The 15,783-nt window shown below is 32.4% G+C and overlaps 2 protein-coding genes across 2 annotated transcripts; both read left to right on the forward strand.

Annotated features, from left to right (window-relative positions):
- The first annotated feature begins 900 nt into the window (after positions 1–900).
- On the forward strand, positions 901–12,379 carry LOC132738029 (uncharacterized). The gene is made up of 5 exons (XM_060725455.1): positions 901–1,120; positions 8,854–8,973; positions 11,015–11,140; positions 11,858–11,981; positions 12,341–12,379. The coding sequence occupies exons 1-5, from the start codon at positions 942–944 to the stop codon at positions 12,377–12,379; spliced, it is 588 nt and encodes a 195-aa protein (XP_060581438.1). The 5' UTR covers positions 901–941.
- A 7-nt stretch (positions 12,380–12,386) lies between these two features.
- LOC132738040 (interferon-gamma-inducible GTPase 10-like) lies at positions 12,387–13,508 on the forward strand. Its single transcript, XM_060725465.1, has one exon. The coding sequence runs from the start codon at positions 12,387–12,389 to the stop codon at positions 13,506–13,508; it is 1,122 nt and encodes a 373-aa protein (XP_060581448.1).
- The last annotated feature ends 2,275 nt before the right edge of the window (positions 13,509–15,783 follow it).

A 15,783-nucleotide genomic window follows, 5' to 3' on the forward strand; every position in this document is an offset into this window, starting at 1 on the left:
GTGTGTAAGATTCACGTCTTCTAACGTCTGTCAGATGACAGAAAAGTACACATTTAAATTACTATTTCATTTCATGTGGATATAGTGCAGCTGAAATTAACAGTGTCATGTCTGGGCCAATTAAAAGGCACCTTTTGAAATGGAAGATTTTTCCTAAACGTCTTGTGTCGCCCTTTCGTGTTTTATAAGTTAAGTAGGTCCCAATAAGACTCCTGTCCCAGACTCACAAGCGAAGGGCGGCGTTCAACTCCACCACCCACACACACACACAACCCACCGCACAACACTCGGAACCTCACCACCGACACTCTCGACCACTCCCACCGCCAAGGACACGGCCACAGGCCCAAGCAGGTTGATTTTGGCCTGCCTCTTCAAGTTGCATTGTTGACGGTTAGTCACTGCTTTCATCCAATTGAACCCAATACATGTACTTCGTTTTGTTGTTTTTCTAATGTTGATCGACATAATTGATTTTATTAAATGTAAATATGATTTTTAATGAATACAACCATTTTAACATTTTTATGCATGAAAGTGAATTCTGCCCGATTGAAATAAGTGCATGAAAATTCCGCGCAAATACAATTTGCCCACATCTTCAACTACCAAAAGCTTAAAGGTCATGCACATATTCTATAGGAACATAATTATATTTCTTTCAATTATATCTATTTATTCAAGCAAAATGTCTTCGTATGTCTGTAAGATGACACGTTCAAAGTAGAGATTGTACTTAATTCATTACAAAAACAAATATTTAAGTAAGTTTACTGCACTGCTTCTTCCTCATTGACGTTTAAAGTTTTATATAGTCAACAAAAGAGCCAGTTAACCATTCAGCTGTAATACATGCGTTCTCTTTATTTACGACGACAAACTGAATACATTTAATATAATTCGGGCTTGTTAAACTAGACGGATTAAATATAATAGCGAAAATGTGGTGGATAAGTGTTTTTGTGTTTCTTTTTCTAATGGCTTTGATATTTAGATCTATTGAATGGTTTTTGCAAAAAATTCCATCAGAAATAGAAACAAAAAATGTAAAAGATTTACCAGTAAAACAATCAAAAGAAGCGGGCGCCCCAAACCAAGGGACACTTATAAAGCGCAAAAGGTGAGTTTTTTTTATTAGATTTTGTAATAATTTATTCACATAAAAATATTTTGCAATACATATTTTTATTTATCTTCGAACCGCAAAGAAAAAATTCGATTTATAGTTTAACGATTAAAATGTAGATTCTGAAATCTAAACATTTTTCAGGGTCGCGATCGCAATTCTCTTTCTGAATAACTGTACTTTTAAATTTTGAAGCCCGAACAATTTCCTGATAAAGATTTGAAAAGATGTATTTTAAGAACTAGTTTGATCATTGAATATGTTTCTGATGAAGACTCGAAACCTTTCGAATATGTTCATGAAAACGCCGTTTTCTGGAAGCTTTGATGACTAGGTTTTCGAATAAATGAATATAGCAACTACAAACCGTTAAAGCATGATTTCATAAGAAACAAAAATTTAAATGACAAAAATTTGAGTCTAATTTTTTCAGGTTTTACTTCAAGTTCAGGTGATTTTTGACACACTGCATGCTTTTGTAGGACTTTTTGGCAGTTCTACAATTTCAATGTAAATCGCGTTCTATTGTCTGCGCCGCTGTGGCGTTACAATGGTAATTTAAGTCGGGCTAGTATGTTTGATATTTGTCAGTGTCGTTGATAGCGACGGTTAAATGGTTATTCCAATCGGCCGGAAATAACTGTCGATAATTCTTGTATATACGCAAATATATTCAGAATTAAAAAAATTTGAACACGTCTAAGTTTTTTGTGTATATTTATTGTTATACAAGAAAGCAATGTGAATACAAATCAGCCAATGAAAAGAATAATTATATTAGGTTTTCTAATAAACTTTTAAGACATGTAAAGACAATCAAGATCCAAGTTATATTTTACTGGTTATGTTCGTTTTAACACTGATTTTGCAGTCATCATAGTTCTACTGCGATCCTAACGCAGTAAGGGCTATTTTTGCATATGTTAACCACTTTGTAAATTTTTGTAGATTGTATGTTCCGTTGCAATATGTAAATTGCATTATTTGTTTACATCACAATATTTTACTTTTAAATACATTTCCACATTGTTTATAAAAATTAACATGAATCTGGAGGCGTGCTGTTTTAAGGGAATATGTGTGCTAACCGTGTTATTTTTGCAACAAAACGTTCAGAAAATGAGAATCTTTATTATGTTTATCCAGTCCGGTACTGCATAAGCTCGGCAGAGGAATTTTTACATTGAAGACGGAGTTCTTCTGATAACTTGTCAGAAGTTCTTCTGATAACTGTCATGGAGTTATTGAAAGATGGTTTACCGAAAGTAACACTCGTCAAAAATTGTAAAATATATATTTAAAGCGCTAAATTTAAGTTTTATGATTAAGATTGCCTTACATATTGTATTATGTGTCTGAAAAGGGCTGAAGGATATCTTGTGAGTTATCAGAAATACTCTTAGATGTTAGAAAAATAGGCATAAATTTGTTAACCGGAGCTTTCTGTTTGCATCTTTTTATTATAATTAGGTAATTTTGTATGACAATGAAGATGAACACTAAAAACAGGTCAATATGTATGACTGAGCAAATATTTTTGAAATTACACTCAAAAGAACCATATTCTTAAGAAGAGGCGTTGAAAAGTGGACTATAGATTTTTTTCTGACACATAATACACTATGTAAGGCAAGCTTAATCAACAATGTTTCGTTTAGCATCTCAAATCCAAGTTGTCCGACAAAATCCGTAACGTTTTTTAGGAACTCCTTGACAGTTATCAGAAGAACTCCTGAAAAGTCATCAGAATAACTACATCTCCGTATATCAGTTTCTCGCTCGTGATACGACAGGATATTGTTTCCTTCAATTTTAGAAAAAAACAATGGTTTTGTTATTGTTAGTAACATGGCATAAACTGTCCAACACTGCATCTCATGAGCAGATGATAAATCCATATCAATGTGTTGTTTTTGACACACATAGAGGCGATGTTTTTCGTTAAATTGATGTTATAGTCAAATTGATCATTGGATTCATATTATGATATTGCTCGCTTTTATCTTGTTTTTGGATGACCTTATTCGGGAAGATATAACAAACACATACACATACACGCACGCACACGTGGTTTTTGTCATTAGCAGGGCGTCCCTGCCTTTGGTCACCGTTTTCAAGTAAGAGCAAAATTTACTTGTTGCCTGAATTTATCATTTAAGTGACAAAATTTTATTCTCCTCAAAAATAAAAAAACCCAAATCTTAAATTGCATAGTCAACAAAATGTAACTCTCCTGTGATGTGCAAGTTTACTCATGATTATCATATTTACCGTTTTAATATTACATATTTTTGTTATATGCCCGTCAAGGGCGACATATTTAACTAACATCGTCTGTCCGTCTGTCTGTCCGTGCGTCCCCACTTACACAACATTTATGTCAGGCATGGATTATATGATTTTAACATAACTTGCCACAATTATCTACCACATCAAGACAATGTGTGGCGTTAAAGAACCACTTCCCTTCGGCAAAGATCAATGCCACACTAACAGCTTGAAGGTTCATATTTTCACAATTAGAGTTTAAAGGTATACACTTTCCTGTCAGAACTGTACACTTGTCAGTATTTAAAGAGTTTAAAATAACATGGCATAATTACCAACCACATCAAGACGACATGTCCCTACCAAGACCCAAGTCCCTACCTTCCAGGTCAAGGTCACACTAATACTTTGAAGGTATTCATTCTCACGAGAAGAGTTTGATGGTAAACATTTATGTCCAGACTATAACTTTCTTCTATGATGAACTCGTCTATAAATCCGCTGTGCAGACTTTGTCATGCATTGAGTGATTCAAATGGCCCAAATGCCTACCACATCAATATGATGTGTCGCGTTTAAGGCAGATGTTACTATCTAAAAGGTCAAGGTCATGCTTAGAGGTTTAAGGTACACAACTTACACAAAAATCATGGCCGGACCTTGACATACATTAAGTAAAGAATAACTAGTTATAAATGTCTACCACATCTAAGACCAATGTCCCTATCTTAAAGGTCAGGTCATACTTTTAGTTTTAAGGTTCACATTCTCACAAGTAGAATTTTAAGGTACACATAATCTATCTTTCATGCATTGGAGGATTTTTAAACAAGAGGGCCATGATGACCCTGAATTGCTCACCAGAAACAATTGTTTTTCAGTGATAGAAATAATTGTTCAATAAACTTGTACAAAGACAAGTCAAGCTCAACTTTAACTTGCCTCTCTAGATATAAAGTTTCCTGACACTGGATTTGTTTTCTTTCTTTCATAATATAAAAATGAATTGTTAATACTTTCTAACAAAATGTCCCAAGTTCATTGTTGCGTAAGCATTATTTGACTTCCGATTAACTTGATTTTTTTCCATTTCAGCCTTACAAAGCAGCACCCTATAATAGAGACAAATTTCAACTCAATATCACAATACTATGATATAAAAAATCCTATTAATATGAATACCTACAATATTAAGTGATCATCCATCCATCCATCCATTCATCAATTAATGGTAAAATTGCTTATAACTGTGTTTCGGACTTGCAATCTTTCTTTTTTACACATCTTACAAAATTAGATAATAACATAATCTCGGTATTTAGATATACATGTAAACTATGTCAGTATGATACCGCAAATCAATATTTATTTAAGGTAACATAGGTATACTAGTTAACTCGACCAGAAAGTTAACGTTACAGGTTGAATTATCTTATTCTCCAATGGAAGTAGGAAAAATGTAGCTTTAACTACATAGAAGAAAAACCAACAGGTTGTTTTGATGAAATGTATTCGGTGAACAGGATAACTCTTTTAATAAAACAACTTTACATACAGGATGGAAAAGTGATATTATGAAACAGTGCAAAATTACTTTGAATAAGTCCATGATAACCAAGTTTGCAAAATGTGATTCTGAATAGAGATAAATGACACTGATACTAAAATAGCACAAATAATAAAAAGAAGACAAATTACATTAAGGCAAGCAAGAAAAACTGCTTTAGTTGACATGCGTTCACTTTGTTCCTGAATGTAAAATGCTAAGTTGCAAGAAAACAATTAACTGAGATCAGGGAAAGTGGTTATTCTAACTTATTCAGCTGGAAAATACCCGATCAGGCTAATGGGAGGCTCACAGGTCCACCGATAAGGCTATACATTATATCATTATTATATTCTCATATAATACAACAGACACTGTAATCTCAGTGAAAAACATTCAAAAATATAAGATAGTGACAAAGAGTCAGTTACCAAGAATCTGACCACATTTATTTAAGCTTCTATATTTATGCTAAAGATAACGAATGCCAAAAGATATGAAATAAAATAATTAAATTTGATTAATTAACAAATGCCAAAAATATTAACCTATTTTCCTGAAATTTCCTTGATACTCCTTTCTTTTAAGATTTTTTTCTAAACGTGTAAATAACAGGTTCTGTATACCTATTAATTAAACAAAAGATGCTGCGCAGGAAATTTCGACAACCATAATGGACTGTCCTCTTAATAGGTTATGTTAGATTTAGCATAATTACTAAATCAACATATTTTTGCAAACAAAAGAGTATTTCTAATATAACAATTTACAACAAATAAATACAAATTAAAGTGATATGAACATAATGAAAACAATAAACAACAAACATTGATTAATTGTTTGCATTAATTCCCTTACAATAATGGAACAAACACTGGATTAGTTCATTAAGTCCAAAAGAGGTTATTCAGGTTTAATTAGTCAAATCTGTCACTAGATTTCTGTAATTTTCACTCTTTAAATGACAAATAAGTTATTCTCTAAGAATATACATTAAATAGTTAAAACTAATAATCTTATTTCAAATTAAAGATCCTGGATTATAATACACAATTTATTATATGGTTATTATATCATAAAATATATGCTCAAATAAGATTTTTTTCAAATTTTGTAAGTTCCAAAAAGCATTATTTATAACGAAATTACCGAATTTAACATTTCACGTTAATAAAGGTAATAAAAAATTTTTCTATAAAGGCTTAGTCAAAATTGTCAATAAGAAATGAATGCATATATATTTCATTGATTACTTCTAATATGTACAAATATTTGCAGTACATATTTTACATATTCTTCGATGTTTGAAAATTGTTTTATGTGGTATAGAACCTCAATTTCAACATACAGGATCTTTAAATCTCAAATATATACTGATTTAAGTAAGTTTAATGTCGTCTAAAACAAAAGTGATACTTGACTCATCCCTAATTCTTTAAATACAATATATCTAAAACTTATTGAAAGAAGTCTAAAAAAAGAAGTTCCCTCAGAATGTGTTCAAAACTCAATATTAACATGAACTGCTGTATTATTTAAGATAGATATTATTTATACTGTGAATAATAAAAATACAAAGAAAATCCTTATTAGAATATTTGAATACTTATAAATATGTTGAAAATAATTAGTCCTTATTTATCTAACCAAGAGTGATGTCTATTCCTAGTTGTCAAGGGAACCATAAATACTTATCAAGATTATCTCCCTTGATCATGATAAGATATCATAAACTAGTTATTGATTAAAATAAATTAACACTGCCAAAACTATAGATTGCAATTTATGACAATATATTTACAAAATGTACAAAATCATTTGAACATATCACAAATTAATTCAGCAGAAGAATTTTGGTGATAATCAAATATCAATTTATTTAGTAAAAGTGGATATAAAAAGTTTTTTTCTCTATTAAATCAGCCTTTAAAGCCCCTAAATTGGACCAATTGAATTAATTAATGAACAAATTTGATAACAGACCATCTAAGAATGCTACTGACAAAGTTTGGAGATCATCCATCAATTGGTTAAGTATAAGGTTTTTGTATTTTTAGCCGAAGGTTCAGGGTGAGCTATTAGTATCAAAGAGGAATAGCCCGGCTTCCGTCTTAATGCGTCAAAAATCATCTTTATTGAAACTAAAGGGCAGATTTACCTCAAATTTGGTCTGGAGTATCATTGTGGCAGTCCCACTAAAATTTGCTCATGTCATTTTAAATGGCCCTTTTTAGGGGTCAACAGACCTAAAAATATAAAACTTTTAAACAGCTACTGATCCTAAATTAAATGAGAAAAGATCACAAAACTTTGTCTGTAGCATTGTTTTGTATTCTTTAATCAAATTTGCTCATAATAATTTGAATGAATTCTTTTAGGGGCAGCTAAAGCTAAAAACTAGAAAAACCTTAAAAAATTGTACTGAACTTATAGATGGATGGATGATCACCAATTCTTTCTACAGAGTAGCTACTTAGATAATGTGTTAACTAATATTTTCTTTTCAAAATTAATTTGGTGATTGGCCCTATTTAGGGGACATCCAGAGCCAAAAATTAAATTAAAAAACAAAAAAACACTTTTAAACCACTTTCTTACCTACTGAACATTAATTGATGGGATGCATTCAACCAAACTTTGTTCTCTGTAAACATTTCTCAGATAGTCTTTTGTTAAATTTGCTCATATTATTTTTAAGAAAACAAAACTTCAATCATATTTTTGTACTGAATTAATTGATGGATGACCAACAAACTTTGTCTGTTGCATTCTTAGTTAGTTTTTTATCAAATGTGCTTGTATTAATTTGATTTGCCCCTATTAGGGGCCGCTAAAGCTAAAACTAAAAATAGCTTTTTAAACAGTACTGGCTTCTACAGAACAATGATGATTATCATAACCAAACTTATTAGTTCCCTTATTAGCATATTTAAGGTAGTCAGGTTTAAGGTTATTCAAGTTTGCTTCATATTAATTTGATATCTGGCCACCTTTATAGGGATTCTATAGGTAAAAAAGAAAATTATTTTTAACAATTCCCTTCTACAAAACTAATAGATGCATGATCGCCAAATTCTGTAGCAATTTGATTGGTCCCTTTTAAGGGCAGCTAAAGATAAAAGTAGAAAAATATTTTAACATCATTTTCTACTAAAATAATTGATGGATGATCACCAAACTTTGTCTGTAACATTTTTATGTAGTCTTGTATCAAGCTTGCTCATAAAAATATGATTGGCCTCTTTTAGGGACCGCTTAAAATGGAAATAACTTTAAACGTTTCCTTCTACAGCACGCATTGATGCATGATCACCAAATTCTGTCTGTATCATTTTTGGTAGTCTTTTATCAAGTTTGGTCATATTAATTTGATTGGCCCCTTTTGGGGGCCGGTTAAGTTAAAAATAGAAAATATTACTGAAATAATTGATGAATGATCACCAAACTTTGCCTGTAGCATTCTGAGGTAATCTTTTATCAAGTTTGCATATTTTAATTTGATTGGCTCCTTTTAGAGGTCGCTAAAGCTAAAAATAGAAAAACCTTTTAATGTCTCCTTGTACAGAACAAATTGATGGATTATCACCAAATTTTGTCTGTAGCATTCATAGGTAGGATTTTATCAAGGCCCATTTTAAAATTTTATTTACCTTTTTGGGGCCCTTTTAAAGCTTAATTTCCTGTCCAAGGATTTTTTTCATATAAAAGTTAAACAAGTTTTTTTGAAAAATAAATTTTTACCATTTAAAAGGGATTGTTTTTGGTGACGCTCGGGGGCCCTCATGCCCCCCTTTTCTTCTATTTCCTTTTATAACACCTTTCTGCAATACTTTTCGGGGGCATTCGTCACTTTTGCATGACAGCTCCTGTTCTCTGTATCATTCTAATGTATTTCTATTTTTGGTTGTTAAAGAGTAATGGAGTCAGAGAATTCACCCAAAAGAAAATCTGCCATATCAGAGACTTCCGAAATTACAGATTCATACGGGAAATCAATATCTGTGACGAAAACAGAATCGAGCCAAATATCAAGGTATGTCAGTTTGTATAAAGAATAAAACATCACACATAATATGTTGATTTTCTTAAATTAAAATGTAAGGGGTACAAATATGGCTTTACGTGTGTGTTCCTACCCGTGTTTGTCATGTCTGTATTGTTACTTTATTTTGTTTAACCAAACCCTCCCCCTTTTTCACCCTTACAGCATTATCCCTTTAATTCCCATATGAATCCGTTTCAGTTTTTATTATTTCACACATTACGTGTCCCTGTCCTTTCTAACGGGCAGATTTACCTCAAATTCGGTCTGGAGCATCCTTGTGACAGTCCCACTTAAATTTGCTCATGCCATTTCAATTGGCCCCTTTTAGGGGTCAACAGAGCTAAAAATATAAAAACCTTTAAACAACTACTGATCCTAAATGAAATGAGGGATGCTCACAAAACTTTGTCAGTAGCATTGTATCAAATTTGCACATATTAATTTACATGACTTCTTTTAGGGGCAGCTAAAGCTAAAAACTAGGAAAACCTTAAAAAGAATTTGTACTGAACTTATGGATGGATGGATGATAACCAAACTTTGTCTGTAGCATTCTTAGATAATGTGTTAACAATTTTTCTTTTCAAATTAATTTGATTGGCCCCTTTTAGGGGCATCTTGAGCTAAAAATTTGAAAACCATTTTTAATCACTTTTCCCACTGAACTAATTGAATGGATGACCACCAAACTTTGTCTGTAACATTCTTAGGTAGTCTTTCCTTAAATTTGCTCATATTAATCTAATTGGCCCTTTTAAAAGCGGCCGCTAAATGTAGAAATAGAATAAACTTTTATCATCTTCTTGTAATAAACAAATTGATGGATGGTCACCAAACTACGTCTGTAGCATTCTTAGGTAGCGTAGTCTTTTGTCAAGTTTGCTCATATTAATTTGATTGGCTCCTTTAAGGGGCCGCTAAAGCTAAAAATAGAATAAACTTCAATCACCTTCTTGTATTTAAGTAATGATGGATGATCACCAAACTATGTCTGTAACATTCTTAGGTATTCTTTTATCAAGAGTGCTTATATTAATTTGTTTGCCCCTTATTAGGGGCCGCTGAATATAAAAATAGAAATTCCTTTTAACGTCTGCTTCTACAGAATTTATTGATGTGTGATCACCAAATTCTGTCTGTAGCATTCATAGGTAGTCTTTTATAAAAATTTGCTCATATCAATTTGATTTTCCCCTTTGAAGGGAAGCTAAAGCTAAAAACAGAAAAACCTTATAACATCATTTTCTGCTGAAATAATTGATGGATGATCACCAAACTTTGTCTTATGTAGTCTTGTATCAAGTTTTCTCATATAAATATGATTGGCCTCTTTTTGGGGCCGCCAAAGCTAAAAATAGAAATAACATTAAACGTCTCCTTCTACAGAACTAATTGATACAGTATCACCAAATTATGTCTGTAGCATTCTTAGGTAGTCTTTTATCAAGTTTGCTCATATTAATTTGATATGCCCCTTTTAGGGCCGGCTAAATTAAAAAAGTAAATACTTTGAACATCATTTCCTACTGAAATAATTGATAAATGATCACCAAACTTTGCCTGTAGCATTCTTAGGTAGTCTGTTTGCTTATATTAATTTGATTGGCTCCTTTTAGAGATTGCTAAAGCTAAAAATAGACATACCTTTAAACGTCTCCTGCTATAAAACTAATTGTTGGATGATCACCAAATTTTGTCTGTAGCATTCATAGGTAGTATTTTATCAAGTTTGTCCATATTAATTTGATTGGACCCTTTTAGGAGTCGCTTAAGCTTAAATGCCTCAGTCCAAGGCATTTATTAAAATTATAGTTAAAGCAAGTTCATTTGAAAAAAATAATTTCCACCATTGAAAAGCAGTTGTTTCCGGTGAGCGACTCAGGGCTGTCATGACCCCCTTGTTTTTCTATTCCTTTCGTAACACCTTTCTGCAATACTTATGAAAACTGTTAGGGCAATTCGTCACTTTTGCGTGATAGCTCCTGTTCTCTATATCATCTTAATGTATTTCTTTTGTTGGTTGTTAAAGAGTGATGGAGTCAGAGAATTCAGCAAAAAGAAAATCTGCCATATCAGAGACTTCCGAAATTACAGATAGGCAGTCATACGGGAAATCAATGTCTGTGACGAAAACAGAATCGAGCCAAATATCAAGGTATGTGAGTTTGTATGAAGAATATTACATCACACATAATATGTTGAAAATATTTTGTTAAAGATAAATATGTAAGGGTACAACTATGGCTTTACGTGTGTGTTCCTTCACGTGTTTGTCATGTCTGTATTGTTACTTTATTTTGAATGTTTACATGTTTTGTGATGTCTGCCTTGTTGGATGGTCGTTAACGGTAGGTATTTACCCACCCCCTCCCATTGATATACCCAATCTCCCCTTTTTTCACCCTTACAGCCCTTATCCCTTTAATTTCCATATGGATCCGTTTCAGTTTTTATTATTTCTGTTCTTCTTTCGCCACCCTTATTTCCACTCCTGGTTTTATTTTGGTGCCTTCTGTGTGCCCTACTTGGGTGTGTTGGGGGGGGGGCTGCGTCATGTGAACGTTGTCTTTGCCTTGTTGATCTTTTTTCTTGTTTTTATTCAGGATTAGCCCAAATTATATATATTTTCTTAACATTAAAGTGAATCACATCTGTTAACATATAGCACTATTAAAAGCGAATTCTTATGTTTAACTTTATTACCGATACAATCTGAACATATTTTTAGAATTAAATAAACATACTTCCAAGATTGACCCAGTTTTAAGAGTGTCTATGTCAGATTCGGTAGCAATATTTATAACTAAAAGCATATTGTAGAGAAAATTTATTTATGATTAATGTTTATATATTTTTCATTTTGAACGTTCAGCGACTATTTTTCCGAAGAAACTGAAATATGTAAAGATAAAAAAGGTGTTGTTTTTGAAAGTATTCAAGATGCGAAAACTTGTCATGACGAATCTAATAGCTCGAGAGAAGATCTTGAATTTGACGTAAGTAATGTATTAAAATACTCATTGACTAATTGTGTGGTACGAAATACTGGAACCGTAATGTAATTCAATTTAAAACACATACAATCATTGAGATAACACTTTTCAGAAAAACAAAACATACTCCAAATCATATATTTAGTTATTTCTCAAAATCTATGATTAAAAAATTATCCCCAAATTCAAAGTGAAAAAGGAAGCAAGTCACGATTAAAATAAGCGCTAAAACGAGACATTTGATTTATTGCTTGAATGTAAAGTTAAGCGTCAAACAATGTCAACCTATTTAGATTAATTGTTCTTTGTGGACTTATGTGCGAGACAGATAAATTGTCGTTCATTTGTGAATAAACATCAAGGGTGTCGAGAAAAGAGAGAATGGCAACTTTGGGGAGTGATTAACGAATGGCCTCAATAACTGGTATAAGTAGAGGATTACTGTTTGTACAATGGTGGACTCAACGTGATTTAAATGTTGCTGTGTCAGGTAATTCTGGTGTTGGAAAATCCAGTCTCATCAATGCTCTAAGAAAGTTAAAGCCTACGGATGATCGTGCCGCCGCAGTTGGTGTTGTTGAGACAACAACAGAAGGATGTTGTTATACTTATCCTGGGCATCCAAACGTAACTATATGGGATCTACCTGGCCTAGGCACACAAAAATTCAGAAAAGATAAATATTTGAAAGACATGAATTTTGCAAAATTTGACGTTGTATTGATCGTTTCTGCTGGTAGATTTCTTGAAAATGATATATGGCTTGGAAAGGAATTACGTGCCATGCGAAAAAATATCATCTTTGTCCGAACAAAAATTGACATTGACCTAAAGAACGCTAAACGTGATTATCCAGACACATTTAGTGAAACGGTATGTTTAGATAAGATTAAATGTAACTTATCAGATACAATTCGTGACGGAGGACTACCAGCTTCAGTTACAGGTGTTTATCTGGTGAGCTCTCCAAAAAGAGAAAAGTACGACTTTATTGAGTTGGATAAGAAATTAAAAAATATGCTCAGCATCAAAGGAAAAGCAATTAGGTCAATCCTGCAACAAAATGTTCAGATAGAAATAAGAAAAAATCAACAAATGAACAAGAATGGCTTTGGATTCCAAAAAGCACTTTCTTTTTTCTTTGGATTCGTGCCCACACAAGCGCTTACAGAAACACTTTGCCAACAGTCATTATCTAATATTCGTGCGACTTGCCAGCAAAAGTTTTGCATTGATGATACTTCGCTTGATAAAACGGCAAAAGAATTGAAAACTTCGAGCGAGAGGCTGAAAGGGAAACTAAAATCCTACAAGACGTTTCTCTTTAAGCCGCCTGATTTTTTTTCGAATATTATCCCAAACACGAAATATTCTATACCAGTTTTTGGCATGCTTTTCTCAGCACACAACTCATATGTTACAACAACGGAGAAAATAAATGCGATGTGTGATAAAATGGCTGAAGACGAACTAAATTTAGCAATTCTTCGACTTGATCGCCTTGAAAGTGATTTGAAACCTATCAAGTGATTGATCTAAAACCCATTATGCAGATCGCTGCTTATGAGAACTATTTTAGAAAAAAATATGAAACTGTAAAAGAAATGACGCTCTATGTTAAATTGTTTTTATGACATTTCGGGCAAAAGACATGCATCCTAGGCCTGTTCAATGTTTTAGGTAGAAGAAAAGAATATAAATCTATAATTAGTTAGTTTATCCTTTTTCTAAAGTGTTCCAGTTAATTATATTATCTATTAATATTGACTTTGGATAAATTAGGGACGTTTACTTTTAATACGTAAAGCAAGCAGATTCTCTTAAATGAGAATATATGATAGAAACGTTCGCTGAAATGGTTTACTTAAACACTGATAATTTCATAAAGCTGACGATAAAGATTTTGATAAATGTGAGCATGTATTATTACCAGAATCATTGATGATCAGTCGAGCAACATGTAAGTCGTTAATGGGTAATCTTAGGTATGACAACAGACATCTTTTATGATGAATATATGAATGTCAAAATTGATGTAATATTTACAATTTAATGTATTAGATTGATAGTCTGAATTAATAGTTTGAATGTCAAAATAAATGTAATATAATCTGTTTGTTTTTAAAATTGATTATGCTTGATCGTTTGTATGTCAAAATGAATTTAATATATTTTGCTTGCAGTTAAATTAATTAGATTGGAATATAAATACATTGTATGTATAAATCTTAGTTTGGGGACCTTTCTGTTGAAAATGTGTCAGAGTTAAATGGTATACATATACATAGACGTTAACTGGAGTGCAGGTATTAGCTACCCGCCCATTGTTTGGCTCATTTTTGCTGGGGTTTACATATTGTGACCGCAGAGAAAGGGAAAGGGAAAGCGACAGAAAGTTCATATTCAGATGCTCGTTCATTGGCTTCTTTTTTCTGGGGTTTTATATTGTGACAACAGGGAACGTGTTTGTATGTTTAACTATGATACAACAGAGAAAGAACATCAAAACACTCAGCAATCTGATTTATACTTGGGGGCTGCTCCCCCTCGTACAAATCAGAAAGCCTCGTGTTTCGATGCTCTTTCTATTACATATATTTGTTTGCAGTTAAAGTTTTTATATTTGAGAGTATGAATGTAACATTGAATGCAATATAATATGACTGCAGCGCAAATTAAAGATTTAATGCCATGAATGTAAAAATGAATGTATTATACCGTGCTTGCAGTAAAATTTATTAGATTTGATAGAATGATTTGATTTTATAAATGTCAAAATGAATGTAATATATTTTTCTTATAGTTAATTTATTAAATTTGACAGTATAAATGTCAAAATGAGTGTTATCTATATTGCTCGCAGTTAAATTCCTTAAATTTAATAGTATTGATGGAAACTCTGTATTGGCCCCTTATACAAAAAGAAACCAATGTCACCCAATTTTCTTTCACTTCATAACTCATTTCAGAAAAGTAATTTTCATTCCATTTCATTTAGTTCTACCGATTGTTTTCTCGTTTTAGGCACACTAATCATTTTAATTTGGGACCATACGCTACTTATCCTGGAATGGCACTAACGTGTCACATTGAAAGCTCCATGATTACCACCGTTTGAACACATCTATGGATGTTACTTAATTCAAAATGTCACCATTTGCATGTTTAAATGTTCAATTCTGCTATGGCGGTGATAGGAGGTGGGGACGATAACTTGCACATTCCAGTACCGTCCATGAACAGGCTGCAACAGTTTGAATTTTTTTCGTTTTGGACGTTCTTAAGAGATTCCGTTTTTCTATATTAAAAAAAATCATTAGGCAATGACGATATAATTTTTTGTCACAAGATTTCAGTCTTTTACATTTAGCTTTTTTTCTCTCAAATACTCACATCTTTAAATGTTAGAAAAAATTGTACGTTATGTGCCATTATTATGCCCCCTTCAAGGAAGACGGAGTGAATTGCTTAATCCCTATTAATTTTGGGGTCAAAGGTCAAGGCCACATTGCACTTGTAGGTAAAAGCAATTTCCGAAAAATAACTAAAGAACGCTTAGGCCTAGGAACTTCAAACTTGGTACGGTGATTGTTCATCACCAGCAGATAATCCCTATTGACATTGGTGTCAAAGGTCAATGTCACATTGACCTTTTAGGTAAAAACGGTTTTTGATCAATAACTAAAGACCGCTTAAGCCTAGGAACTTCAAACTTGGTACGGTGATTGCTCATGACCAGCAGATGAGTTTTACGTCACATCGACACAGTATAGGTCATATCGCGACGTTCCAGCTTTACTGGTGG

Source organism: Ruditapes philippinarum, unplaced genomic scaffold, assembly GCF_026571515.1.
Source record: "Ruditapes philippinarum isolate M1 unplaced genomic scaffold, ASM2657151v2 ctg16570_1_1_1_1, whole genome shotgun sequence".
NCBI lineage: Eukaryota > Metazoa > Mollusca > Bivalvia > Venerida > Veneridae > Ruditapes > Ruditapes philippinarum.

Coding starts and splice junctions, on each gene's coding strand:
- LOC132738040 (XM_060725465.1), top strand. CDS start 12,387: ATGGCCTCAATAACTGGTATAAGTAGAGGATTACTGTTTGTACAATGG.
- LOC132738029 (XM_060725455.1), top strand. CDS start 942: ATGTGGTGGATAAGTGTTTTTGTGTTTCTTTTTCTAATGGCTTTGATA. Junction 1,121..8,853: donor ACACTTATAAAGCGCAAAAG/GTGAGTTTTTTT, acceptor TGGTTGTTAAAG/AGTAATGGAGTCAGAGAATT. Junction 8,974..11,014: donor GAATCGAGCCAAATATCAAG/GTATGTCAGTTT, acceptor TGGTTGTTAAAG/AGTGATGGAGTCAGAGAATT.